The sequence below is a fragment of the Petromyzon marinus genome, chromosome 61 (genome assembly GCF_048934315.1).
Source record: "Petromyzon marinus isolate PM22_M1 ecotype Great Lakes invasive population chromosome 61, UKy_Petmar_22M1.pri1.0, whole genome shotgun sequence".
NCBI lineage: Eukaryota > Metazoa > Chordata > Hyperoartia > Petromyzontiformes > Petromyzontidae > Petromyzon > Petromyzon marinus.
In genome coordinates, this window is record NC_133727.1 from 466,881 (window position 1) to 493,334 (window position 26,454).

Sequence of the window (26,454 nt, forward strand, 5' to 3'; positions counted from 1 at the left end):
CCGAGGTGTGAAGTCCGTTTTTCGTTGGCGTGGTCGCGACAAGAGCCCCTCACCGAGTCCCGCGAGAGTCTCTTTCCAGGAGGGTCCTGCCGGAGTGCTCGAGGCCGGGGGGCGACGGTGCCCCGAGCGGGGCCCCAACTCAGCAAACTGCGGCTCGTTGGGACCGGAGTGAACGCCGGCCACACGCGCGCGCACACACACGTACACACACGTACGTACACACACACACACACGTACACACACGCACACACGCACACGCACGTACACACATGCACACACGCACACACACACGTACACACACACGTACACACGCACACTCACGTACACACACACGTACACACACGTACACACACACACACGTACACACACACACGTACAGACACGCACACACGCACGTACACACATGCACACACGCACACACACACACACGTACACACACGCACACACGTGTACACACACACACGTGTACACACACACGTACACACACACACGTACACACACACACGTGTACACACACACGTACACACACACACACGTACACACACGTACACACACACACACGTACACACACACGTACACACACACGTACACACACACACGCACGCGAGCGCCGAACGAGCGCCACGCCGGTGTCCGCCCCAACGGGGGCCACGAGGCGGCCGCTGCCGGTACCCCCCCGGGGCGGGGACCGGCAGCGGTCCCCGCGACCCTCGCGGCCTCCTCCTCGCGCGGCGACGTCACGGACCCCCTCCCGTGTCGATCCACGCCACCGGGGCCGGCCTCGAGCGGGGAGGAGTGGGGGGGGTGCCCGTGGTGAAGTCCCCGCCCCGTGGCCCCCACCCGGTGGCCCCCGCCCCGTGGGCCCCGCCCCGTGGTGAAGACCCCGCCCCGTGGGCCCCGCCCCGTGGTGAAGTCCCCGCCCCGTGGCCCCCGCCCCGTGGCCCCCGCCCCGTGGCCCCCGCCCCGTGGCCCCCACCCCGTGGGCCCCGCCCAACACCTCCAAGCGAGACCGGACGCGTTACGTCTGGCACCACCGTGACGTCAAAGCGCGGCCGGGCCCCCAAAAGCGTGGGGCCCGGGGCAGTCGCCCAGATTCGCCGTTACCCCTTCGGGGTGCGGCTCTCCGCGCACCGCCTCTGTGGGTTTGCGTGGCGGGGAGCCGCAGACGGAGTACAGCACAACCACGTGTTCTACAGCACAACCACGTGTTCTACAGCACAACCACGTGTTCTGCAGCACAACCACGTGTTCTGCAGCACAACCACGTGTTCTGCAGCACAGCCACGTGTTCTACAGCACAACCACGTGTTCTGCAGCACAACCACGTGTTCTGCAGCACAACCACGTGTTCTACAGCACAACCACGTGTTCTGCAGCACAACCACGTGTTCTGCAGCACAACCACGTGTTCTACAGCACAACCACGTGTTCTGCAGCACAACCACGTGTTCTGCAGCACAACCACGTGTTCTGCAGCACAACCACGTGTTCTGCAGCACAACCACGTGTTCTGCAGCACAGCCACGTGTTCTGCAGCACAACCACGTGTTCTACAGCACAACCACGTGTTCTGCGGCACAACCACGTGTTCTGCAGCACAACCACGTGTTCTACAGCACAGCCACGTGTTCTGCAGCACAACCACGTGTTCTGCAGCACAGCCACGTGTTCTGCAGCACAACCACGTGTTCTACAGCACAACCACGTGTTCTGCGGCACAACCACGTGTTCTGCAGCACAACCACGTGTTCTACAGCACAGCCACGTGTTCTGCAGCACAACCACGTGTTCTGCAGCACAGCCACGTGTTCTACAGCACAACCACGTGTTCTACAGCACAGCCACGTGTTCTGCAGCACAACCACGTGTTCTGCAGCACAACCACGTGTTCTGCAGCACAACCACGTGTTCTACAGCACAGCCACGTGTTCTGCAGCACAGCCACGTGTTCTGCAGCACAACCACGTGTTCTGCAGCACAGCCACGTGTTCTACAGCACAGCCACGTGTTCTGCAGCACAACCACGTGTTCTGCAGCACAGCCACGTGTTCTACAGCACAACCACGTGTCCTGCAGCACAACCACGTGTTCTGCAGCACAACCACGTGTTCTGCAGCACAACCACGTGTTCTGCAGCACAACCACGTGTTCTGCAGCACAACTACGTGTTCTGCAGCACAACCACGTGTTCTACAGCACAGCCACGTGTTCTGCAGCACAACCACGTGTTCTGCAGCACAGCCACGTGTTCTACAGCACAACCACGTGTTCTACAGCACAGCCACGTATTCTGCAGCACAACCACGTGTTCTGCAGCACAACCACGTGTTCTGCAGCACAACCACGTGTTCTGCAGCACAACCACGTGTTCTGCAGCACAACTACGTGTTCTGCAGCACAACCACGTGTTCTGCAGCACAGCCACGTGTTCTACAGCACAACCACGTGGTCTACAGCACAACCACGTGTTCTACAGTACGTGCTGACAGAATCACCCCACGGGCGAGGTGGTTAACATCTCCTAGCCACCGCGATGACGAGAGAGAGAGAGACGCAGTACAGCAGCAGGCGTCAGGGTCGAGATCGAACCCGCGAGGGGTTTCCCGAGGCGACTGGCGGCGTTCGTCGACGGGTGTGCTCAGAACCGGCTTGGCAGGAATCCGCGGCTCACAACAACAACAACGACGCAGACCTCCCCCTCTCCGTATCCTGTAGCCGATCGCCCCGCAGGCTACCCGAACAAACATGTTGTCCGTAAGCATTTGTGTAAGCTAGCTAGCAAACGGTGCGAGTTGTCACCGTCACTGCAGCCCTTTGGTTCTCAATGGTTAAACAAAAACATACGTCGAATGTTAATAAATACACGAGGGTTCGATTAAACAAAGTAGCTGCACTGACATGCCCGTGCATATTTGAAAACATCGGCCACGTCCAGCGCCTCTAGGGGTGCGTGACGCGCCCCTCTAGGGGTGCGTGACGCACCTCTAGAGGGGTGCGTGACGCCCCTCTAGAGGGGTGCGTGACGCACCTCTAGAGGGGTGCGTGACGCACCTCTAGAGGGGTGCGTGACGCACCTCTAGAGGGGTGCGTGACGCCCCTCTAGAGGGGTGCGTGACGCACCTCTAGGGGTGCGTGACGCACTTCTAGAGGGGTGCGTGACGCACCTCTCTAGAGGGGTGCGTAACGCCCCTCTCTAGAGGGGTGCGTGACGCCCCCCTCTAGAGGGGTGCGTGACGCCCCCCTCTAGAGGGGTGCGTGACGCCCCCCTCTAGAGGGGTGCGTGACGCACCTCTAGAGGGGTGCGTGACGCACCTCTAGGGGTGCGTGACGCACCTCTAGGGGTGCGTGACGCCCACCCCAGGCTAAGAACCGCTGCTCTCGAGGCAAAGCGATGAGGAGATGGAATCTGTTGGCCTCTGGGCTTTGCAAATCCCATTGTGCTGCTGACCCATTGTGCTGCTGACCCATTGTGCTTGTGACCCATTGTGCTCGTGACCCATTGTGCTGCTGACCCATTGTGCTGCTGACCCATTGTGCTTGTGACCCATTGTGCTCGTGACCCATTGTGCTGCTGACCCATTGTGCTTGTGACCCATTGTGCTTGTGACCTATTGTGCTTGTGACCCATTGTGCTTGTGACCTATTGTGCTGCTGACCCATTGTGCTGCTGAACTATTGTGCTCGTGACTCATTGTGCTGCTGACCCATTGTGCTCGTGACCCATTGTGCTTGTGACCCATTGTGCTGCTGACCCATTGTGCTTGTGACCCATTGTGACCCATTGTGCTGCTGACCCATTGTGCTGCTGACCCATTGTGCTTGTGACCCATTGTGCTGCTGACCCATTGTGCTTGTGACCCATTGTGACCCATTGTGCTGCTGACCCATTGTGCTGCTGACCCATTGTGCTTGTGACCCATTGTGCTGCAGACCCATTGTGCTCGTGACCCATTTTGATACTGACCCATTGTGCTTGTGACCCATTGTGCTGCTGACCCATTGTGCTGCTGACCCATTGTGCTGCTGACCCATTGTGCTGCTGACCCATTGTGCTTGTGACCCATTTTGCTGCTGACCCATTGTGCTTGTGACCCATTTTGCTGCTGACCCATTTTGCTTGTGACCCATTGTGCTGCTGACCCATTGTGCTCGTGACCTATTGGCACGGCTGCCGGTTGGTCGGAGCAGCTTCTCACGCTCGCGAAGGCGACACTACAACGGCACGGAAACAACAAAAACAACAACGACCACGACCTCACAAGCAGCAGAAGCCACCACCAGGCATCCTTGCGACACCCCGCGGTGATGACTCACTGCCACGGGCATCGTGGAAGACGGCGCGCTGCTAACCCGTGCCAGACTCTGTCCCCCCCTCTCTCTCTCCCTCTGTGTTTGTTCACAAAGACCACAAGAAACCACCAGCGGACGTAACCCCGACGCTCTCTCTCGCGTATTCTGGCCACATTCAGTTCCTCGTATCGCACGGGCAGTTGGAGGTGGTCAGCACCACGCCAGGCCGCCTTTGTCTCCCCAGTGGCGATGCCGTCACCGCAGGGCTGTGTGCCAGGCTAGGTGCGCTTCGAGGTTGTCGAAGGCTCGCTGCTGCTGGCGGGTCACGGAACAGAACCGGCACGGTGTCCACGGCTGGCAGAGATGCAACCACCCCCACCATGGTTGGTTGTTTTTAGTTGAACGTGTACGAGGTTGGGTGATTTGTTCATATTTCTTGTTTACTTTGCACCACTGTCGTTTTTTTTGTTTGTTGTGGCGTTCTTACCCCGTGCCCCTACTGGACATCCGTAAGAAGAGATCCCTCCTGCAATCTAAATAAATATTAAGATTCTGATTGAACGGCCCCTCCCAATGCCAAACCGAACCACTCCCCCACCACTCCCCCACCACTCCCACGCCACTCCCCCATCACTCCCACGCCACTTCCCCACCAGCCCCACGCCACTCCCCCACCAGCCCCACGCCACTCCCCCACCATCTCCACGCCACTCCCCCACCACTCCCACGCCACTCCCCCATCACTCCCACGCCACTCCCCCACCACTCCCACGCCACTCCCCCACCAGCCCCACGCCACTCCCCCACCACCCCCACGCCACTCCCCTACCACCTCCACGCCACTCCCCCACCACTCCCACGCCACTCCCCCACCACCCCCACGCCACTCCCCCATCACCCCCACGCCACTCCCCCACCACTCCCCCACCACCTCCACGCCACTCCTCCACCACTCCTCCCTGCTAACTTGAGACCAACCCCGGATGTGTTTATTGCTTCCATTCCCAACATCATCAGCGGCATCATCAACATCATCATAAACGGCATCAACAACATCATCAGCGGCTGACAACCGAATTGGTGGTCGTGCCGCGTCTTCATGCGTGAGCCGGAAGCCACCGGCACCCCACGTGGACGTCGCCGCTGATCACCACCACCGCTACCAGGCGCGCTGAGACAACGCCGCTCACCTGCGTCTCTCCCTCTCTTAGCTGGCTGGCGTCACCGCCACCACCGCTACCACCACCATCAACCACCGCTACCATCATCACATCACCGCCACCACCACCATCAACCACCGCTACCATCACACCACCGCCACCACCACCATCAACCACCGCTACCATCATCACACCACCGCTACCGCCACCATTAACCACCGCTACCATCATCAACCACCGCCACCACCGCCGTCGCCACCAGCATCAAGCAGCGCCAGCATCGCCAGCGCCATTTCCTCGTCGTGCAAGTGGCGAGGATCTTCACCCTCCAACCCGGGGACTGCGCGGGCACGAATCGCCTGCCGCTGATGCCCCAAGTGTCTGCCGAGACATGCAGTGAGTGTGTGTTAGTGTGTGTGTGTCTGTGTGTTAGTGTGTGTGTGTCTCGGTGTGTCTGTGTGTGTGTCTGTGTGTTAGTGTCTGTGTGTTAGTGTGTGTGTCTGTGTGTTAGTGTGAGTGTGTCTCGGTGTGTTAGTGTGAGTGTGTGAGTCTGTGTCTTCAGTACTTCCTCAACAGATGGCACCGCAGCCAGCCACTCACAGGGGGTGACTTCCTCCAATATTTGAGGCACCGCAGCCTCAGCAGGGTCATCCTCACTTTGTGCCACGATGTTTTCCTGGCTGAGGGATTTCCCCTCCCCCAGGACCTCACAGAAATGCTCAGCAAATCTTCAAACCTGTTCCTGGGGGTCTGCCCCGTGACCTGCCAGCGGGCGTTCGACACTCCACGTGGCCTCAAGGTGCACATGGCCTGGCACAAGCGTCGTGGTGACGTCACCGCCACTTAGTGGCGAATGGCGGTTGTTGTTGTGTCTCTGTGTGTGTGTCTCTTGATGTGATGGTGTAATCTGCATGTATCTGTGTATTTCGTCTGTACTGTAACATCGTGGGGAGCGGTGGGACAGCGGTTAGCAACTCCCGTCACGAACCCGCCCACTCTCGGTTCCATTCCCGGCTCTCACGGCCAACATCAGTGGCGACGGATATCCGAACCGGCCCTGTGCCTCCCACTGCGTCTGCTCATTCTTAAACGAGTAGCCGGTACGGTGGTGAGTTCTGGACATCGCCTCTGGGGAGACAAAGGCGGCCGGGCGTGGTGCCATCAGTCTGTTATAGGCTGCACGGAGTGGGGTGGTGGATCTTTGTCTCTGTGTCGCCTCGTGCTACGCGCCACATCTCCCGCCTACTGCAGCAGTTTCTGCTTGCTGTGGTTGTCCCACCTGATGACGATTGCTGGTGTTGCGATCGAAACGTCGTGATCTGTTCTTTTTCTACCCACGTGACTTTACCGAAAGAACCAAAAAGCATGGATTCCAGCAGGCACGAAAGCTTCAATGAATCAAGATTGTCTAGATCTTGTTATTGTTCCGCAAATAAAATGTAAACAAAATTTTCATCTATTTATTGTTCAGGGTAAGTCCCCACGGATCGACTGCCTAGCTCATTGTTTCTCAGAAGTGCTTCTGGCCATCGCCAATGATAGCCGGTGCCGGATGAAGCTCGTGCGGGGCCTGGAGCATTCGATGTTATAAAGGGGTCCTAAATAAATAAAAACACGTGAATATTAAAACACATTTTTAGCTTGCACAGTAAAGTAATTGTATTTTTTCATTTGCTGTACAGCCAGATAATACGACAAATCGCTCACCCAGTCGTTCGTATAAGTTGAAGGCGGTATAGTAATAGAGCAAGTGCAGAATCACTGAAACGGAATTGATGGCTTGAACGCATTTAGCGCGGGGCCCTTGAAAGTGCGGGGCCCGGAGTCACATTTGTAGCCAAGGAAGTGGCCGCATCGTCATCATTGTCATCGTCACGTGGAAATGTATCGCAGACAAATTCTCTGAAACCCGTGACGTTGATCCTGAACGTGGAGAGGAAAAACCGGAGGACCCGGAGAAAAATCCACGCAACCACAGGGAGAGAGGGAGAGAGACACCACAAACTCTAAATATACAGCAGCAGGCGTCCGGGTCGGGATCGAACCCACGACCTCCTGTGTACCAGGCGAGGTAGTTAACATCTCACCATGGAGAGACACGCAAACTCGAAATATACAGCAGGAGTCAGGGTCGGGATCGAACCCACGACCTCCTGTATACCAGGCGAGGTAGTTAACATCCTGTGTACCAGGCGAGGGAGTTAATGTCCATTAGCCGCCTTGGTTTGGGGGGTGCGGAGGGTGGAGTGTTAGGGTTGTTCACTCAGCCCATAAACCCTTTCCGGGGTCGATAAAAAAACGAGTATCGCCGTGTTGTAGAAGGGTGGGAAGTCGACAGTGGACTGTCCATCATAAAGGTTTTTGGGTTTGGTCGCGTAAATATAAATGCGTCTTTAAACCCACCACCCCTGGGGGGGACGCGGGGCCCCGGGGGACGTGACATTCGGAGCGTGAGTGTCAAATAGCGCGACCGCTGATCCCGGGAACTCGCCAACTCGCTGGGAACTCGCCCGCCGCCAGCCGCCTGGAGCGGTCAGGGTCAGCCCCCCCCACCCATTCTCGTCGTCGCTGCGATGAGTTTCCACGCGAGGTGATCAGCCCGCTTGGTTGAGCCGTCACTTGGGATAGGCCACGTTGAGGAAAGAGATCCATAGCTGAGTCGGCCCTGCCTGGTAAAGTCGACACCGTTGTAGAGTTGTATTGCACTTCTAGCGCTCCTGCCGTGGTTACTGCTCCCGTTGATTTGCTCCGGTCACTCGCTCGCCCACTCACTCACTACAAAGACAAAGATCACCCATTTAGCCTCAACAGACTGTAGGGGCAAGTGCTGTTAGCAAGTAGCACCTATGAAGGTCGGCACGGCACACGAGGGGGTGGGTGGCCAACACCACGCATGGCCGTCTTTGTCTCCCCAGTGGCGATGTTTTACACACCGCACCTGCTACTCATTTGAGGCTGAGTCGACCTAAGGGAGACCCAGGACCTGATTCAGATAATTATCACTGGTGTTGGTGGCCATGAACGGGAATTGAACTCGAGTGGCCGGGATTCGTAGCGCAGCGCGCCAACCGCTATGCCACTCATGACACCCACGCACTCGCATGCCAACTCAATCGCTCGCTCGCCCACTCACCCACCCCCTCACCCCCTCGCCCACTCTCCCACTCACCCACTCTCCCACCCACTCCCACTTTCCCACTCTCCCACCCACTCCCTCACCCACTCTCCCACCCACTCTCCCACCCACTCTCCCACCCACTCCCTCACCCACTCTCCCATTCCCTCACTCTCCCACTCTCCCACTCCCTCACCCACTCCCTCACCCACTCACCCACTCTCCCACTCACCCACCCACTCCCTCACCCACCCACTCCCTCACCCACTCACCCACTCACCCACTCTTCCACTATCCCACTCTCCCACCAACTCCCTCACCCACCCACTCCCTCACCCCCTCACCCACTCCCTCACTCACCCATTCTTCCACTCTCCCACTCACCCACTCTCCCATCCTCCCACTCACCCACTCTCCCACCCACTCCCTCACCCACTCTCCCACTCACCCACTCCCTCACTCTCCCACTCTCCCACTCCCTCACTCACCCACTCCCTCACTCACCCACTCTCCCACTCTCCCACTCTCCCACTCACCCACTCACTCCCTCTCTCTCAGTCATTTACCCTCCCTCTGCCCACCCACCACCCACCGAGCTGTGGTGAGGTTGCGTGCCGATGCCGGCGGCGGCGACTGCTGCCGGTAGCCGGGTTGAGAAGTCGCCGCGAGGCGTTTGGATTTAACGCCGCTCCACAGAGTCCGGATCCACGCGGGTGCCGCGTGTCTCGCCAGTACACACGCGGTGCGTCACGTGACGCAGCATCCTTTATTTAACCACGTGAACACCCACTGAGACCCAACGTCTCACGTGACCCGGCATCCTTTATTTAACCACGTGAACACCCACTGAGACCCAACGTCTCACGTGACCCGGCATCCTTTATTTAACCACGTGAACACCCACTGAGACCCAACGTCTCACGTGACCCGGCATCCTTTATTTAACCACGTGAACACCCACTGAGACCCAACGTCTCACGTGACCCGGCATCCTTTATTTAACCACGTGAACACCCACTGAGACCCAACGTCTCACGTGACCCGGCATCCTTTATTTAACCACGTGAACACCCACTGAGACCCAACGTCTCACGTAACCCGGCATCCTTTATTTAACCACGTGAACACCTTGCGGAGTTTTGCGATCGGTACCCGTGGGGTTGCTGTCGTCACAGTTGCCAGGCAGGGTCCCTCCGGGTGCCATGGCAGAGACGGTGGGAGGGAGGGGGGGTGGAGAGGCTTGCGGAGCCCCAATGCGGTTTCAGGAAAGTCTGTGGGTCTCCGTGGGTCTCTGTGTGAGTCTGTGTGTAGAGGCTTGCGGAGCCCCAATGCGGTTTCAGGAAAGTCTGTGGGTCTCCGTGGGTCTCTGTGTGTGTCTGTGTGTAGAGGCTTGCAGAGCCCCAATGCGGTTTCAGGAAAGGGCGGTCCTGCACAGATGCCATATTTTCTGTCCGTCTGCTACAGCAGAGGTGTAGGGAATTCCAGCAAGACCTACATCTCTGCTTCATTGACCTGGTCAAGGCCTATGATACCATCAGTAGGCCTGGGCTCTGGGTTGTTCTTCGTGCTTTCGGAGTCCTTGACCCCCTGCTCACGCTCATTAAGGACCTTCATGATGGTGAGCGGACCCGGGTAAAACTACGTGGCCGGGAGTCAGAGCCATTCCCTGTACACCTTGGGGTGCGACAGGGATGTCCTCTGGCTCCCACATTATTTAACATTTATTTTGACCACGTAGTTCGTGAAGCCTTCAATCCTGTACCGGAGGAATTTCCATTTGGTACAGATACAATGGGAGGCTGATCGATGCCCGGGTGCGGTCAAGGGATGGCTCCCTGTTGCTCAACTACGTTATGTATGCCGATGATCTGGTAAATGCTGCTCACTCAGAGGTGGAATTGGAGGCGCTGCTGCTGAACCTAGAGCTTGCCACCAAGAGGTGGGGCCTTACCATCAGCCCCACCAAAACTAAGCACCTGCCTGGGTATGTTGTACCATTGGAAACTCCACCCCCACAATTCCCAATTGGTGTTGGGGCAGTTGTGGAGAGAGTGGAGAGTTTCTCATACCTAGGCAGTGTGCTCACGACCGGCTCCGGTTTAAAAGCAGAGGTCTCACTCCGAATCAGTCGAGCAGCATTATCTTTTCATCGGTTGCGTAACGCTGTGTGGAAGCTACCTGGTCTATCACTCCGCACGAAGCTTCAGGTCTTCTCGGCCACGGTCATTCCCTCCCTTCTCTACGCTTGCGAAACGTGGACCCCCCTAATGGAACATTGTCGCTGGTTAGAAACATTTAGGCTGGCCTGCCTACGATCAATCCTGGGTTTAACCAGGCTGGATTGTGTAAGGAGCTCACAAATCCCATCGGTGAGCTCCTCCGGCAGGCAAGGCTGTGTTGGCTGGGTCATGTAGCCCGCATGCCCAGCCACCGCATGCCTAAACAGTTCGGCCAGATCGAGGGGGCTAAACGGGCGCGGCAGGGCTAGGAAAGAGATGGAGTGACGTGGTACAGGAGGACGTGGAGCTGAGTGGACTTGCCGATGACTGGTACCAGCGGTGTCAAGATCGGCCTCTGTGGAGGAGGCTCGTGAAGGACGCTACTGGGCAGTTGGAGGCAGTCGCCCTCCAACAACAACGGAGGGCGGAGGAGCAACGAGCGGAGTGCCGGGTGGCTAGAGCACAGCAGGTTGGCACAGTAGGGGATACAGGTGGTGCATCAGCCACTCATCTCAGTCATCTTAGGCAGTCGACCCGTGGCACCTGCTGGGTCTGCCCCGTGACCTGCCAGCGGGCGTTCGACACTTCACGTGGCTTCAAGGTGCACATGGCCTGGCACAAGCGTCGTGGTGACGTCACCGCCACTTCATGGCGAATGACGGTTGTTGTAGCCTCTAACACCTGGGAATCCGGCACCACTTGTTTACTTGTTGTTGTTGTCAGCCGGTGGCTTCCCACTGCTGGTCACAGCCCTCCCTATTCTCTTCCCTTTCTCAGTGGGTCTCTGTGGGTCTCTGTGTGTGTCTGTGGGTCTCTCTGTGACGTCTGTGGGTTCTCTGTGTGAGTCTGTGGGTCTCTGTGTGAGTCTGTGGGTCTCTATGTGAGTCTGTGGGTCTCTGTGTGAGTCTGTGGGTCTCTGTGTGAGTCTGTGGGTCTCTGTGTGACGTCTGTGGGTCTCTTTGTGAGTCTGTGGGTCTCTGTGTGAGTCTGTGTGACGTCTGTGTGACGTCTGTGTGAGTCTGTGTGAGTCTGTGTGAGTCTGTGGGTCTCTGTGTGAGTCTGTGGGTCTCTGTGTGAGTCTGCGGGTCTCTGTGTGAGTCTGTGGGTCTCTGTGTGAGTTTGTGTGAGTCTGTGTGAGTCTGTGGGTCTCTGTGTGAGTCTGTGGGTCTCTGTGTGACGTCTGTGGGTCTCTGTGTGAGTCTGTGACGTCTGTGGGTCTCTGTGTGACGTCTGTGGGTCTCTGTGTGACGTCTGTGGGTCTCTGTGGGTCTCTGTGTGACGTCTGTGTGAGTCTGTGTGAGTCTGTGTGACGTCTGTGGGTCTCTGTGGGTCTCTGTGGGTCTCTGTGTGACGTCTGTGTGAGTCTGTGTGACGTCTGTGGGTCTCTGTGTGAGTCTGTGGGTCTATGTGGGTCTCTGTGCGAGTCTGTGGGTCTCTGTGTGAGTCTGTGGGTCTCTATGTGAGTCTGTGGTCTCTGTGTGAGTCTGTGAGTCTGTGGGTCTCTGTGTGACGTCTGTGGGTCTCTGTGTGACGTCTGTGTGAGCCTGTGCGAGTCTGTGGGTCTCTGTGTGAGTCTGTGGGTCTCAGTGTGACGCCTGTGTGAGTCTGTGGGTCTCTGTGTGAGTCTGTGAGTCTGTGGGTCTCTGTGTGAGTCTGTGGGTCTCTGTGGGTCTCTGTGTGAGTCTGTGCGAGTCTGTGGGTCTCTGTGTGACGTCTGTGGGTCTCAGTGTGACGTCTGTGTGAGTCTGTGGGTCTCTGTGTGAGTCTGTGGGTCTCTGTGTGACGTCTGTGGGTCTCTGTGTGACGTCTGTGGGTCTCTGTGTGACGTCTGTGAGTGTGGGTCTCTGTGTGAGTCTGTGGGTCTCTGTGTGAGTCTGTGGGTCTCTGTGTGAGTCTGTGGGTCTCTGTGTGACGTCTGTGAGTCTCTGTGTGAGTCTGTGGGTCTCTGTGTGACGTCTGTGAGTCTCTGTGTGAGTCTGTGTGAGTCTGTGGGTCTCTGTGTGAGTCTGTGGGTCTCTGTGTGAGTCTGTGGGTCTCTGTGTGAGTCTGTGGGTCTCTGTGTGAGTCTGTGGGTCTCTGTGTGAGTCTGTGGGTCTCTGTGGATCTCTGTGTGAGTCTGTGGGTCTCTGTGTGAGTCTGTGGGTCTCTGTGTGAGTCTGTGGGTCTCTGTGTGAGTCTGTGGGTCTCTGTGTGAGTCTGTGGGTCTCTGTGTGAGTCTGTGGGTCTCTGTGTGAGTCTGTGGGTCTCTGTGTGAGTCCGTGGGTCTCTGTGTGAGTCTGTGGGTCTCTGTGTGAGTCTGTGTTAGCCTGTGGGTCTCTGTGTGAGTCTGTGTGAGTCTGTGTGAGTCTGTGTGAGTCTGTGGGTCTCTGTGTGAGTCTGTGGGTCTCTGTGTGAGTCTGTGGGTCCCTGTGAGTGATCATGGTAGTTCACGGGACGTGACCGCGTTTCCTGTTGACGCTCTGTGTACGTTGGACTCGGCAATTTAAACCAAACCTCTTTATCTGAGCCTCGCCTCTGACTGCAAGGCACGTGTGGAATGCCGCAGTTCCTGTCCACCCGCATTGCGAGCTTGCTTTGAGGCTCCACCGAGCAGCTGCCACCTTTGCCACCTTTGCCACCTGGTCACTTGCAGACAAACGTACGCTGTGACAGTCTGTGGTAGGCTGTGATGGGTAGGCTGTGATGGGTAGGCTGTGATGGGTAGGCTGTGATGGGTAGGCTGTGACAGTCTGCGGTAGGCTGTGATGGGTAGGCTGTGATGGGTAGGCTGTGATGGGTTGGCTGTGATGAGTAGGCTGTGACAGTCTGCGGTAGGCTGTGATGGGTAGGCTGTGATGGGTTGGCTGTGATGAGTAGGCTGTGACAGTCTGCGGTAGGCTGTGATGGGTAGCCTGTGATGGGTAGGCTGTGATGGGTAGGCTGTGATGGGTAGGCTGTGATGGGTAGGCTGTGATGGGTAGGCTGTGATGGGTAGGCTGTGATGGGTAGGCTGTGATGGGTAGGCTGTGATGGGTAGGCTGTGATGGGTAGGCTGTGATGGGTAGGCTGTGATGGGTAGGCTGTGATGGGTAGGCTGTGATGGGTAGGCTGTGATTGGTAGGCTGTGGCAGCAGACTGACGCCTCCTTCTTCTCCCATGGACAGGGCGTCGGAAACCTGTCGAAGCGTCCTGTCCAGCATCTCCAGCCGGTTCTCCGGGGACCACCGCGCGACTTCTGTCGAACCTCGGCTCGACCACCACGAGCACCACCACCACCACCACCAGCACCGCAAGGTCGTGCCGCGGAATGGAACGCTCGACGCCGAGTGGGAGAGGCTCACGAAGCGCTTGCCGGGGAATGAGATCCGCACCACCAAGTACACGCTGCTCAGCTTCCTGCCCAAGAACCTGTTTGAGCAGTTCCACAGGCGAGTGCTGCTCCGGTCATCTTGGTTAGCCGGGCGGAGGGTTGCGGCGGCCGCCTTTGCTCCGGCGCCGCTCGGGCAAAGCGGCCGGGGGTTGGTGTGGATCGACCGGCACGGACGTTGCGCGTCGAGGAGGAGCCGTGCCCTTGGCTCTGTCGGGAGAACCGCGAACAAAATGTGGACTCTTGCCTGCTGTTCTCTCTGTACGGGGGGGATCGAGCGTCTCCCCCTCGCACGCGTGGGTTTCTCCCCGGGCGCTCCGGTCTTCTTCCCGCGTGTAAAACATTCGTCGATTGGCCGATGGCACCTTCATAAACGGAGGAAGCGCGGAGCTCGGGCAATTGTTGTTAGCGGCGGCTCACCGCCTGGCGGCTGCTGCTGCCTTCCCGTTGGTCTGTGGGCTCCTCCTCCTGGCGCCTCCGAGTCGACGTGCACCCTTCTCTCTTCTTCTCAACGAGAGCGGTGGCGTTGCGGCGCTGCAGGTTGAGGTTATTTAATCTTCTTGTTTTTGTTGTTATTCTTGTACTTCCTCTACTTGTTCTTCTTGGTCTACTTCTTGTTCTTCTTGTTCTTCTTGTTCTTCCTCTACTTGTTCTTCTACTTGTTGTTCTACTTGTTCTTCTTCTACTTGTTGTTCTACTTGTTCTGCTTCTACTTGTTCTTCTTCTACTTGTTCTTGTTCTTCTTCTTGTTCTTGTAGGTCTTCTTCTTCTTGTTTTTTGTTGTTCTTCTTCTACCTCTTATTGTTCTTCTACTTTTTCTTCTTCTACTTGTTCTTCTTCTTGTTTTTCTTCTACTTATTCTTCTTGTTCTTCTTCTTGTTCTTCTTCCACACGGCGCAGAGCGACAACTGAGCAACATGTGCAACTTCACGTTCCAGTGGTCACGCCCAGACCACCGTGCGCGGGGGCAGCGGTCGCGACAGGTCGTTTAGCGACGACGGTTTTGGCGAGCTTCCCGCGCGGCGGAGCCGGCCCGGCGAATCACCTGTCCCCCTCCGTCACCGCCGCTCCCCGCCCCTCACCGAGCGCAGGTTCGCCAACGTCTACTTCCTCTTCCTGGTGGTTCTCAACTGGGTGCCGCTGGTGGAGGCGTTCCAAAAGGAGATCACCATGATCCCCCTAGTGGTGGTGCTCGGAGTCATCGCCGTCAAGGACGGCCTCGAGGACTTCCGGCGCTATGCCATGGACCGCGTCGTCAACAACGCCGGCACCGCCGTCTACGAGCGGTCAGTGTGCCGGGCGGCGGTGGTGGCGGGGACGGCGGTGGTGATGGTGGTGAAGGGTGGGAGTGATAGTGGTGACGGCGGTGGTGGTGGTGACGGTGGGAGTGATGCCGGTGGTGATGGTGGCAGTGGCGATGATGGTGGTGATGGTGGTAAAGGGTGACGGTGGTGGTGACGGTGGTGGTGGTGACGGTGGTGGTGGTGACGGTGGGAGTGATGGTGATGGTGGTGAAGGTGACGGTGGTGATGGTGGCGTAGGTGACGGTGGTGGTGGTGACGGTGGGAGTGACAGTGATGGTGGTGGTGACGGTGGTGAAGGTGACGGTGGTGAAGGTGGCGGTGGTGAAGGTGATGGTGGTAGTGACGATGGTAGTGGTGACGGTGGCGAAGGTGACGGTGGTGAAGGTGGCGAAGGTGACGGTGGTGATGGTGGTGACGGTGGTGGTGAAGGTGACGGTGGTGGCGAAGGTGGCGGTGGTGGTGAAGGGTGACGGTGGTGGTGACGGTGGCGATGGTGGCGAAGGTGACGGTGGTGATGACGGTGGCGATGACGGTGGTGACTATCACCGTGGATGTATTCTCTCCGGCCCGCGTCAACTCGGGAGGGCCTACAAAGCCTGGGCCTACGTAAAGCCCTCGGCCTGCGCCGGCCGCGAGGGTCCTGACCCCCACCCCCCTCCCGGCGCCGCCCCAGGTGCGCCGGCACGTTCACGGAGCGCGCGTGGAAGTCGGTGCGCGTGGGCCACCTCGTCCGCCTGCGCTGCAACGAGGCGGTGCCGGCCGACGTGCTGCTGCTGGCGTCCAGCGACGCCGCGGGGATCTGCCACCTGGAGACGGCCACGCTGGACGGGGAGAGCAGCCTGAAGCAGCGCCACGTCGCACGCGGCCTGCAGACCGCGGTAGCCGGCGGGGGGCAAGGGGCAGGGAGAGCGGTAGGGAGTGGGAGAGAGAGAGAGCGGTAGGGAGAAAGCGGTGTGTATATATATAGAGGGATCACCGCTGGGGGTCACCGCTGGTGGTCACCGCTGGAGGTCACCGCTGGGGGTCACCACTGAGGGTCACCGCTGAGCGCCCGCCAGTCTGAGCCGTGCCTTGACCCAGCCGGTAAAAGCCGCGGGGCGCTCGCCACTCAAGCGGCCCACGGCAGAGGGGGAGGTGCGGCGGGGATCGTCGCGTCGTGACCCCCCACAACGCGCTCTACGTGTGTGTGTGTGCGCGTGTGCGCGTGTGCGCGTGTGCGCGTGTGCGCGTGTGCGCGTGTGCGCGTGTGCGCGTGTGCGCGTGTGCGCGTGTGCGCGTGCTTTGTGCTCGCTAACAGCACTTGCTCCTACAGTCTGTTAAGGCTATATGGGGGATCTTTGTGTGCATGTGTATGTGCGTGCGTGTGTGTGTGTGTGCGTGCATGTGCGCGTGCGTGTGTGTGTGCGTGTGTGTGTGCGGGCCCGGGTAAAACTACGTGGCCGGGAGTCAGAGCCATTCCCTGTACACCTTGGGGTGCGACAGGGATGTCCTCTGGCTCCCACATTATTTAACATCTATTTCGACTACGTAGTTCGTGATGCCTTCAATAGCTGTACCGGGGGAATCTCCATTTGGTACAGATATAATGGAAGGCTGATCGATGCCCGGGTGCGGTCAAGGGATGGCTCCCTATTGCTCAACCACATTATGCATTCCGATATTCTGGTAATTGCTGCTCACTCGGAGGAGGAGTTGGAGATGCTGCTGCTGAGACTGGAGCATGCCACTAAGAGGTGGGGCCTTACCATCAGCCCCACCAAAATTAAGCACCTGTTTGGGTATTTTGTACCATCGGACACTCCACCCCCACAACTCCCAATTGGTGATGGGGCAGTTGTGGAGAGAGTGGAGAGTTTCCCATACCTGGGCAGTGTACTTATGACCGGCTCCAGTTTAACAACAACACCTGGTCTGTCGCTCCGCACTAAGCTTCAGGTCTTCTCTGCCACGGTCATTCCCTCCCTTTTCTACGCTTGCGAAACGTGGACCCCCCTAATGGAACATCTTCGCTGATTAGAAACATTTAGGCTAGCCTGCCTACGATCCATCCTGGGTTTAACCAGGCTGGATTGCGTGAGGAGCTCCCAAATCCTTGAAAGATCTGGGCAAGGTCCCATCGGTGAGCTCCTCCGGCAGGCAAGGCTGCGTTGGCTGGGTCATGTAGCCCGCATGCCCAGCCACCGCATGCCGAAACAGCTTTTGTTCGGCCGGATCGAGGGGGCTAAACGGGCGTGGCACGGGCTAGAGAAGAGATGGAGCGATGTGGTACAGGAGGACGTGGAGCTGAGTGGACTTGCCGATGACTGGTACCAGCGGTGTCAAGATCGGCCTCTGTGGAGGAGGCTCGTGAAGGATGCTACTGGGCAGTTGGAGGCAGTCGCCCTCCAACAACAATGGAGGGCCGGAGGAGCGATGCTCACAACAACGAGTGGAGCGCTGGGTGGCTAAAGCACAGCAGGTTGGCACAGTAGGGGGCACAGGTGGTGCATCAGCCAGTCATCTCAGTCATCTTAGTCAGTCGACCCATGGCACTTGGGTGTGCCCCGTGACCTCCTGCCAGCGGGCGTTCGACACTTCATGTGGCCTCAAGGTGCACATGGCCTGGCACAAGCGTCGTGGTGGCGTCACCGCCACTTAGTGGCGAATGGCTGTTGTTGTTGTGTTGTGTGTGTGGTGCGTGCGTGTGTGTGTGCATGGTGCGTGTGTGGTACGTGTGTGTGTGCGTGTGCAGGGCCGCCCGTTTGACCCGCGCTCCTTCACCAGCAGCGTGGAGTGCGAGAGCCCCACCAACGACCTGGAGCGATTCCGTGGCTTCATGTGAGACGCACACCAAAGACAAAGATCCCCCGTGTAGCCTGTAACAGACTGTAGGGGCAAGTGCTGTTCGCAAGCACCTATGAAGGCCGGCACGGCACACGAGGGGGTGGGTGGCCAGCACCACGCCCGGCCGCCTTTGTCTCCCTAGTGGCGATGTTTACATACCGCTACACCAAGTCGACCTAGGGGAGGCCCAGGACCGGTCCAGATAATCGTCACCGGTGTTGGCCGTGAGCGGGAATCAAACTCGGGTCGCCAGGTTCGTAGCGCAGCGTAGCGCTAACCGCTTCTACCGCTCCCCACACACACACACAAAGACAAAGATCCCCCGCATAGTCTTAACAGACTGTAGGGGCAAGTGCACAGACACACACAGACACACACGGCACCCTCTTCCTCCCTCCACCACCCTCCCTCTTCCTCCCCCTTCTTCCCCCTTTTCCTGATGGCAATGATGATGACGAAAATAACGATGAAGGTGGATGGAGATTATGGCGATGATGGCAATGATGATAATGGGGATGATGGGGGTGATGATAGCGATGATGATGATGATGATAGCAACGACGATAATGATGGGGATGATGATGATGATGGGGGTGATGATAGCGATGATGATGATGATGATAGCAACGACGATGATGATGGGTATGATGGGCGGCCGTGTGCAGGATCCACGCGAGTGGCCGCAAGGTTGGGCTGAACAAGGAAAACTTGCTGCTGCGGGGCTGCACGTTGCGCAACACGGAGGAGGCCGTGGGCATGGTCATCTATGCCGGTGCGCCGTCGCCGCGAGCACCGCCGCCACCACAAACGCCATCGTCACAGTCACCACCAGCGCCGTCACCGCCACCATCGGCACCACAAACGCCACCGTCACAATCACCACCAGCGCCGCCACCACCACCGTCACAGTCACCGCCACCGTCGGCACCACAAACGCCACCGTCACAGTCACCACCAGCGCCGTCACCGCCACCATCGGCACCACAAACGCCACCGTCACAATCACCACCAGCGCCGCCACCACCACCGTCACAGTCACCGCCACCGTCGGCACCACAAACGCCACCGTCACAGTCACCACCAGCGCCGTCACCGCCACCATCGGCACCACAAACGCCACCGTCACAATCACCACCAGCGCCGCCACCACCACCGTCACAGTCACCGCCACCGTCGACACCACAAACGCCACCGTCACAGTCACCACCAGCGCCGTCACCGCCACCGTTGGCACCACAAACGCCACCGTCACAATCACCACCAGCGCCGCCACCACCACCACCACCGCTACCGCCGTGTGGTGGTGTCCCCCCGTCTCGTGGTTCTTTGTGCGCGTGCCGAGCCTACGGCCGAACCGGTTTCGCCCCGGCCGGCATCGTCCGCACAGCGTCGCCGTATCGGACGGCATCGGCGGCAGCGGCAGCTGGGCCGTTCGGTTTCGCCCCCGTCGGGGATCATCGGCGTGGCACAGCCGGCCACTTTTAGACGGCAGTGGCGGGGGCGACGAGGCGGCCGTGCCAGTTTCACCGTTGTTCGGAACCGTCGGCCCGGCGCGGCCGGATATATTATTTATTTGACGCAGCGGCAGCGGGCGTTTTGAGACGTCCCCTCACGGCGGGCGGCTTCGTGCTCGTGGGGCCTCGTCGGCGTGGAGTGCGGAGAGCGCCGCCCCTCTGCCCGCAGGTCACGAGACGAAGGCGATGCTGAACAACAACGGGCCGCGGTACAAGCGCAGCAAGCTGGAGCAGCGCATGAACACCGACGTCATGTGGTGTGTGCTGCTGCTCCTCGCCATGTGCCTGCTCGTCGCGTGCGGTGAGAGCCGGGGGGGGTCACGGGGGGGGGTCACGGGGGGGGGGTCACGTGGGGGTCACGGGGGGGTTCGTGGGGGGGTTCGTGGGGGGGTTTGCGGGGGGGTCACGTGGGGGTCACGGGGGGGTCACGGGGGGGGGGGGGTCACGGGACCCGGCGAGAGCCACTTCAGAGACTGGGAGGAGTCGTCACCTCCATGTCCCCTCCTCCTCCTGCAACTCCCTCGCATCGCTGACATCGCCAGCTGACATCACTCGCTGACATCGCCCGCTGACATCGCCCTCTAACATCGCTCGCCCCGCTGTGTTCCGTCCCTGGCGTGCGACCGCCGCGTGGCGTGCAGGGCACAGCGTTTGGCTGGCGACCTACGGAGACGTCCGCCCCCCCTTTGACGTCCCCGACCGCCAAGGGGATCACCTGCCCCCCCCCCTCGCCGGCTTCTACATGTTCTGGACCATGATCATCGTCCTGCAGGTCCGTCCCACGCTGCCCGGCAAGCCCGGCCACGCCGTGCCCCCCGACGCCGAGCGTCGCCTCCGGCGGCGAGAAGTCCGTCTGGGGCCCGGTCGCTCGCCCGAGGTCGTGTCGGCGGTTTCGCCGAAGAATATTTTTTATTTTCATAAATCGAATCCGATCGCCGATCGGCCAACAAATAGCCGCCGCGTCAGAACGGAAGCGTCGCCGGCGAAGTTCCCCCACCACCCCCCCCCCCCCCCCCGAGACCGGTGCCACGACCGCGTCGCCGACCGTCCCCGCGGCCACGCGAGCCAGAGAGCGGCGCCGGCGAGCGGCCCGGCGCCGCTCTCCCCTTCGTTAGCCGGGCGGCCGATGGGGAGCCTCGGCCGAAGCGGCTCGCCACGTCGCGGCCGTCCCGCCGCTCCCACCGCTGATCGGGACCACGCGGAGTTGGGGGAGGGTGAGGGGAGGGTGAGGGGAGGGTGAGGGGAGGGTGAGGGGAGGGTGAGGGGAGGGTGAGGGGAGGGTGAGGGGAGGGAGGGGAGGGAGGGGAGGGAGGGGGAGGGAGGGGGGGGGAGGGAGGGGGAGGAGTCATCTCGGTGGCTTTCTCTGACACCGCACAGCATCCACTCGGCCTCCCCGTTCAAATCCACCGGTTGATCCCCCCCTCCCCCCGCCGCCCGCAGGTGATGATCCCGATCTCGCTGTACGTGTCCATGGAGATCGTGAAGCTGGGCCAGGTTTACTTCATCCACCGCGACGTGGCGCTGTACGACGAGCGCAGCGACTCGCGGCTGCAGTGCCGCGCGTTCAACATCACCGAGGACCTGGGCCAGGTGCAGCACCTGTTCACCGACAAGACCGGCACGCTCACCGACAACAAGATGGTGTTCCGGCGCTGCGCCGTCGCCGGCACCGAGTACCCGCACCGGGAGAACGGTGAGCGGCGGCGGCGGAGTGGGGGAGCGGCGGCGCGGCGGTTAGCGCCACGCCGCTCGCGGCCAGCACCGGTGAGGATTATCTGAATGGATAACCCGGTGCGGTGTGTGGTAAACGTCGCCACTGGGGAGACAAAGGCGGCCTGGCGTGGTGCTGGCCACCCACCCCCTGGTGTGCCGTGTTGGCTTTCACAGGTGCTGCTCGCTAACAGCACTTGCCCCTGCGGTCTGTTAAAGGCTACACGGGGGATCTTTGTCTTTGGTCCCCGCTCCCCGTGTAGCCCACGCGGCGCCGTGAGCGAGCGGCGGCACCGCGACGCGCGAAGGCGGCCGGGCGCTCCGCACCGCGGCCGGCCGCCTTCGTCTCCCCAGCGGCGACGTTTACCGCGCCCGGCGCTCAGCCGCACCCCCCTGCTCTCGCTCGCAGCTCTGCGGATCGCCACGCGCCACGACTCCGACTCCTCCGACTCGGAGGAGGCGGAGGAGCGCGGGGACGGCGGCGGTGCCGACGGCACGGCGCCGGGCGCCGGGCAGCGCGTGCGCCGGACTCGCAGCTCCCGACTGGCGCCGGCGTCGTCGTCCAGCCTCACCCGGCACGAGCGGTCGACGCACGCGGCGTTCAGCAGCCCGCTGGTGAGCGTGGGCGGGCGTGGACGGGCGTGGACGGGCGATTGCGTACAGCAGCCAGCTCGTGAGCCCGGCGACCCGAGTTCGTTTCCCGCCCACGACCGACGTCGCCGGCCCTAAAACAGCACTTGCCGCGGCAGTCCGTCAAGGCTACAGGGGGGGATGTTTACCTTTGTCTTTGTGCATCCGCCTCTCTCCCCCCCCCCCCCCCCCCGTGCGGCTCTCAGGAGAAGGAGGTGACCCCTGACCCGCGGCTGCTGGCGAGGGTCGAGTGCGGCGTGGCGGCCGTCGTCTCGGCGGCGACCGCGGCGGCGCCGGAGGGGGCGGGGGCCGCCGCCGCCCCTCCCCCGGAGGGCGGCGACGCCGCCGTCGACTTCTTCATCACGCTGGCGCTGTGCAACACCGTGCTGGTGTCGTCTCGCGGCGGCCCGCCCCGCGAGGTGAGAGTACCCCCACCGTCGCCGGGCTCGCGCCTTGAACTTCTTTGGCACCGTACTTAGCCGGCGCGGGGGAAGGGACTCCAAACGGCGAGCGGCGCGCCGGACTCCTGACCCGCCGCTCTCGCGGTTCGATTCCATCCCCCACGGCTCCTGCGGCCGAAACGGCGTGGGGGCGCGTCGCTTAAATTCCACCGGATTCGGTTTCGCCGGTTTGCCGCTTCTGGCGACGGTCGCCGTCCACCGGTGCCGAACGTCACCCCGCGCCTTCCCGCAGGCCGGCGTCGCCACCGAGCAGCGGTTTCGCTGCGGAAGATCGAGGTGCTGCTCAGGAAGCTCAAGAAGCGGGAGGGCGGCTCGTCCGGAGCGGACTCCGCCCAGGGTCAGAGTTCAACTCCGCCGGCACTTGCCGGGGAGGCCGCTCCGGAAGGAGGCCTTGACGCGGAGCGCGGCAACGCAAACGCCGCGCCGGCCGCGCCCGAGCGGCGCTCTCCCACGCGGGAAGCCGCCGCCGCGGAACGCTCCGGGCGCGCCGCCCGGCCCGAACAAGGCGGCGACGAAACCGCGGCGACCGCCGATTCGGAGACGGCGGCGGCGCGACCGGGCGGCGGCGCGGCCCGGACCGCGAAATCCGGAGAGCCGCGGTCCGCGGACGACGACGGCGACGACGGCGACGACGGCGGAGACGACGACGCGACGGACCTGGAGTACCGGGCGGAGAGCCCTGACGAGGCGGCGCTGGTGTACGCGGCGCGAGCCTACGGCTTCACCCTCGTGGCGCGCCGCCCCAGGAGCGCCACGCTGCTGCTCACGCGGTCGCCGGCGGGGGGAGGTAGGCCGCGATTGAATGCCTCGCCGGCCTCGTGGATCCACGGGCCTAGTGGGCCCTGCGGCCTAGTGGGCCCAGGCTTAGGGTTGTGGAATGCCCCCGGTAGGCCCAGGGTCGACCTCTTGGTGAGGAGGTTACTGCTGCTGGTAAAAGTTGCTGTTGGTTGCATGATGACAGTAGTAATAATACAATGACACTCCGCTCGCAAACAGTCTGCATGCAGGGCTTGTGTTGATTGTCCGCGCTCGCTATCCGAGTAGCCACACCCTTTGACGACGACGACGATATTTCCTTCCTTTGCTCAGATGCGGAAACCCTCGCGGGAGGTGGAGTTGGAGGAGTTGGAGGAGGTGGAGTTGGAGGAGTTGGAGGAGGTGGAGTTGGAGCAGGAGGGGGGGGATGTACGCTGACCTTCGAGGTGCTGCACGTGCTCGGCTTCGACTCGCTGCGCAAGCGCATGTCGGTGGTGGTGCGGCACCCCCTCACCGGGGCCGTGGCGCTCTACGCCAAGGGCGCCGACTCGGCCATCCTGCCCACGCTGCGGCCCCTGTCCCGTGCGTGCCGCCCGCACCACGGTCACCGTCGCCGCCCCCACCACGGTCACCATCGCCACCCCCACCACGGTCACCATCGCCACCCCCACCACGGTCACCGTCGCCGCCCCCACCACGGTCACCGTCGCCGCCCCCACCACGGTCACCATCGCCACCCCCACCACGGTCACCATTCCCACCTCCACCACGGTCATCATCCCCACCTCCACCACGGTCACCGTCGCCCCCCACACCACGGTCACCATCGCCACCCCCACCACGGTCACCATCCCCACCTCCACCACGGTCACCATCGCCACCCGCACCACGGTCACCGTCGCCACCTCCACCACGGTCACCGTCGCCCCCCGCACCACGGTCACCATCGCCGCCGCCGCTTCATCGCCACCCACCTGAGTCTAAACCCCCCCCCCCCCTTTGCCCCAAGCCTCGCCGAGTCCTCTTTTTGAGGAGGGTCCTGCCGAGTTTTTTCGCAGGGCGGGCGATGGTTGGCGGCGTGCGTTCCCAGTTGAGCAAAATTGCGGTGGAACCATTTGGAACTTTTGCGAAGGGAGTCGGGGGGGGGGGGGGGGGGTCGTGACGCACGACCGGCCCCCCCGACTCCCTTCGCGAACGACGTCACCGGACGCCGTGGACGCCGCGCTGCGAGCGTAGCGGCCGGGGCGCGGCGTTAGACGGTGAACACCGCGAGCGTAGCGTTAGACGGTGAACGCCGCGCCGTATTAACCAGGGGTGAACCCTGCCGGATTAGAACCGCGAAGCTCTGCCGACGCGCTCCCGCCCGGGCCCCACCCCCCGCCGCCACCGCCCCAGATGTTGACCGACTGCTGTTGGATATTGTCGAACGTTGTGTGAACGTTGCTGTTTCAGGCGACTCGAGGCTGGACAAGCAGCAGCAGAAGATCCGAGAGAAGACGGAGTTCTACCTCAACTCGTACGCCCGCGACGGCCTGAGGACCCTGTGCATCGCCAAGAGGGTACGGCCCTCACAGCACCGCGGCCACCGCCACCACGGCCACCACCACGGCCACCACAACCACCACACGCACGGTCACAATCACCACGACAGCCACCACCGTCGCCGCGGCAGTGCAATGTGGAGGTGGCCCGCTGAGTGCCAGTGCGTGTGTGTGTCCGTGTGTGTGTGTGTGTCCGTGTGTGTGTGTCCGTGTGTGTGTGTGTCCGTGTACGTGTGTGTGCGTGTGTGTGTGTGTCCGTGTGTGTGTGTATCCGTGTGTGTGTGTATCCGTGTGTGTGTGTATCCGTGTGTGTGTGTATCCGTGTGTGTGTGTATCCGTGTATGTGCGCGTGCGTGTCCATGAGTGTGCGCTCGTGATGGTTGTATTTATTTTTGTTGTGTACGCGACCTGACCCCACGACCACAACACCGCCCGCCCGTTCAACTCACGCAGCCCCCCCCCCGCCCCGCCCACCCCCCCGTCCAGGCGCTGAGCGAGGAGGCGTACGCCGAGTGGCGGAGCGGCCACATGGAGGCCGAGGCGGCCATCGAGAGCCGCGAGCTGCTGCTGCAGCAGTCGGCGCTGAGGATCGAGACGGAGCTGGAGCTGCTGGGTCCGTGCCGCACGCCAACGGCGCTTGCCCCCGCAGTCCGTTACGGACCGTCGGGGGGGGTCTCTGCCTTTGGGTCCTGACCCCGACTCGAACTCTAACCCCCGACTCTAAGCGCCACCCTGATCCCGTTCCCGCTCCCCGTGACCCGAACCGAGACCCTGACTGCGACCCCGCGTCCCCGCAGGAGCGACGGGCGTGGAGGACCGTCTGCAGGAGGGCGTGCCGGACACGGTGTCGGCGCTGCGTGCCGCCGGGCTGCACGTGTGGGTGCTCACGGGCGACAAGCGCGAGACGGCGGTGAACGTGGCGACGGCGTGCCGCCTCGTGTGGCCCGGCGACGTCGTCTGCACCGTCAACGCCGCATCCACGGTGAGAGGCGGAATGGAGACGTAGGAAGCGGAGGGAGGGGGAGGGAGGGAGCCGTGCTGGTGGCGGTGGCACTGGTGGTGTTGTTGCTGCAGGTGGTGGTGGTGGTGTTGTTGCTGGAGGTGGTGGTGGTGTTGTTGTTGCTGGAGGTGGTGGTGCTGGAGGTGGTGGTGCTGGAGGTGCTTGTGGCACTGGTGTTGTTGGTGTTGTTGGTGTTGTTGGTGTTGTTGATGTTGTTGATGTTGGTGGTGGTGCTGGAGATGGTGCTGATGCTATTGCCCCCCCCCCACCTCGCCCACCCCCCCCACCCTCCCGTGCGTCCCCCCAATCTCTCCCTGTCTGCGCGTGCTCAGAGCGGCTGTGCCGAGCAGATCGAGCGGCTGCTTCGGAACGTGCCGGAGGCCACCGCCGCCGGTCCGTAGCTCCGCCCCAGCGCGCTCGGCACGCCTGGCTGGACGCCTGTCCTCTAGTACCGAGTCGCGTAGCCGCGCACGATGGACAGGCGCTTCACAGGAATTATCCATGAGGGGCCCATCCATACTCTTTGGTTCTTTCGGTAAAGTCACGTAGTTAGAAATAAAATAAAACAAATCACGACGTTTCGAT

At 61.0% G+C, this 26,454-nt stretch overlaps 1 protein-coding gene across 1 annotated transcript in view; it reads left to right on the plus strand.

Annotated features, from left to right (window-relative positions):
• The first annotated feature begins 5,217 nt into the window (after nucleotides 1-5,217).
• LOC116955669 (phospholipid-transporting ATPase VD-like) overlaps nucleotides 5,218-26,454 on the plus strand; it is a 34,586-nt gene continuing 13,349 nt past the window's right edge. The window contains 18 exon segments of the mRNA XM_076053376.1: nucleotides 5,218-5,846; nucleotides 13,928-14,191; nucleotides 15,222-15,416; nucleotides 16,108-16,312; nucleotides 18,166-18,251; nucleotides 18,923-19,029; nucleotides 19,941-20,072; nucleotides 20,413-20,543; nucleotides 21,212-21,464; nucleotides 21,891-22,096; nucleotides 22,318-22,530; nucleotides 22,805-23,089; nucleotides 23,092-23,359; nucleotides 23,662-23,910; nucleotides 24,781-24,887; nucleotides 25,356-25,482; nucleotides 25,667-25,851; nucleotides 26,202-26,262. Coding sequence (XP_075909491.1) covers nucleotides 5,842-5,846; nucleotides 13,928-14,191; nucleotides 15,222-15,416; nucleotides 16,108-16,312; nucleotides 18,166-18,251; nucleotides 18,923-19,029; nucleotides 19,941-20,072; nucleotides 20,413-20,543; nucleotides 21,212-21,464; nucleotides 21,891-22,096; nucleotides 22,318-22,530; nucleotides 22,805-23,089; nucleotides 23,092-23,359; nucleotides 23,662-23,910; nucleotides 24,781-24,887; nucleotides 25,356-25,482; nucleotides 25,667-25,851; nucleotides 26,202-26,262 — 3,079 coding nt within the window. The 5' untranslated portion in view covers nucleotides 5,218-5,841.